The following is a 2,026-nucleotide window of genomic DNA, read 5'->3' as shown; positions in this document are numbered from 1 at the left end:
TGGGACAGTAAAGGATGTTACCTTACAAGGTCTATGACTCTCTCTCGGGGCGCGTCGCTCACCGTCTCCTCGTTAATGGCCAAGATCTGGTCTCCAGGGAGAAGCTTGCCAAAGGAGGGGCCGTCTGCAGATTAGATGGGCCACACAGCCAGAATACAAAGTCATATACACACAGTGAAATGGAAAGTTTAATTTGAGTCATCACGTGATCTACTTAAAGTGTCATCACTCTCCATGTATTCTCTCTAACATACACATACACACACACACACACACACACTAACCAGCAGAGACGGAGCGTACAATGACAGGCCTCTGGCTGCCTGCAATGAAGCCGAAGCCTTGAGTCGGATGGCGCTGGATGGTGACCTGTCGAGCTGAGGCAGGACTTAGGGTACCGCTGTCCATACCATCTTGGCTCTCCTCTAACATTGCAGAGCTGCAGAGTACACACAGACACAAATACAGGTTTAAATGGCTCAATAAATATCCAGAGAAATTCAGAGAATGAGGAGTGTGCCGTTTGTGCAGGTTATGTGTAGCACCGTGTACCTGTCACATGCGTTCGTGTGTCCATCCTGGACCTTGGCCATCCCCTGAGAGGAGGAAGCAGCATGGGACAGGGTCGCACTGCAAAGGCCTCACTCCGTTTTGCAATCATTCACCTGAACAATAGAGAGAAGGCAATAGGGATGCAAGCAAAGACGTAAAATAACCTGTTTGCTCCACAGCAAAAAATAAAACAAAAACCTTTTTAAATTTCCTTGGCATTCATTTTCTGTGCTGAAACAACAGCCTCTGCAAGCACAACTTGGAAAATGGCTACACAAAATACTAAAATAATGAAAGTGAAAAATTCAGGATTAAAATCCCTGACATCTCCCACTGTCAACAGGTTTCATTTGTCTCATAAGGTTCTGCATTGTCATGAAAAATGCAGGATGGAAGCATATAAAGTGTAGGCAAATAATAATAATAATAAAAATGGCATTTTTATTGAAATATGTTTGCTAAAGGCATCTAACTTTAGAAATCTGCCTTCAGAGAAGCTGCAGCTATGAAGGACCTATAACATAATGCACACAGAGTTTGTAGCACTTTAAGGTCTCTGAATCTGCCAGTCTCTGCCAGTGTGGACCAGGCTACTGCTGTGAACCACACATGCTCTTTTACAGATGCCTGTGTGGGAGGCAGCGAAAGCAAGATTACTGAAAGACTGTGTGTGAGTGTGTATGTGGCACGTGGGTTTCTGTGTTTGTGGCAGAAAAATGATTGGAGAAAGAAATGGATGGAAATGATTGTGTGAGGGAAAGACAGCCAGATATTTCTGCTCATATCTGTGATCTAGGCCTCTGATGATTGCTGACTAAAGATGAGACACTGATTGTGATGTTAATGGCGCAGATGGGCTAAAACAGAAAGAGACAGATAAAGAGAAGGAAAACTGCTCTGGATTATTATGCAGAGATAGGCTTTTGAGAGCAAATACCTTTCTGAGTGCCACAGGCAGAGAAGAAACTGTCAGTAACGGGAGGCTGAGTCACATTAGTCAATAGTTCAGATTCATATTCTTGTCACTTCTTATTTCTGATAACAGTGGCTTATGGGGGAGCATGGCTCATTTACAATTCCAGTGATGCATTACTGATCTCTACCTTGTGTCATGGTATCAGATGAGGGTTGATGCATCATAGATAGGCTTCATACTGAGCTCAGTCCATGACTAAAAATCCATTACATTATGTGTGCTTTGAATTTCAATTATACAAATCATTTGACTAGATTAGATTTGAATAAAAAATTCTATATTCAATATTCTGCTGACTTACAAAGGATCATCTGTCTGTATCAAAGGTGCATAGTGGTGACAAATGGTGCCGCACCAGCTGGTTCTGCCTCTAAAAAGGATTACATGTTTTTGATTGAGAATGATTATGTTCTCCTTTGATTCTCCCAATGGATTCTGACAGTGCACTTGTCTCCCCATTTATTCTCCTTCTTTCTGTCCCTCTAATGTCCCCCCCCC

General features: G+C 42.8%; 1 protein-coding gene and 1 long non-coding RNA gene across 2 annotated transcripts in view; one reads left to right on the top strand and one right to left on the bottom strand.

Annotated features, from left to right (window-relative positions):
• Positions 1–2,026, top strand: part of LOC147819363 (uncharacterized) — an 87,427-nt gene that overhangs the window by 10,074 nt on the left and 75,327 nt on the right. The gene's annotated exons all lie outside the window — the stretch shown is intronic.
• Positions 1–2,026, bottom strand: part of frmpd3 (FERM and PDZ domain containing 3) — an 81,164-nt gene that overhangs the window by 16,914 nt on the left and 62,224 nt on the right. The window contains exons 3-5 of the mRNA XM_087172891.1: positions 553–665; positions 285–439; positions 22–124 (exon numbers count right to left, since the gene is read on the bottom strand). Of these exons, the coding sequence (XP_087029017.1) occupies positions 22–124; positions 285–439; positions 553–593 (299 nt within the window). The 5' untranslated portion in view covers positions 594–665. The remainder of the gene's footprint in view (positions 1–21; positions 125–284; positions 440–552; positions 666–2,026) is intronic.

Source organism: Seriola lalandi, unplaced genomic scaffold (assembly GCF_002814215.2).
Source record: "Seriola lalandi dorsalis isolate HSWRI2012SDOR001 ecotype SW California unplaced genomic scaffold, Sedor1 jcf7180002053898, whole genome shotgun sequence".
Taxonomy (NCBI): domain Eukaryota; kingdom Metazoa; phylum Chordata; class Actinopteri; order Carangiformes; family Carangidae; genus Seriola; species Seriola lalandi.
Note: the sequence above shows the minus strand (reverse complement) of the source record. Positions and strands in the feature narration are given on the sequence as shown.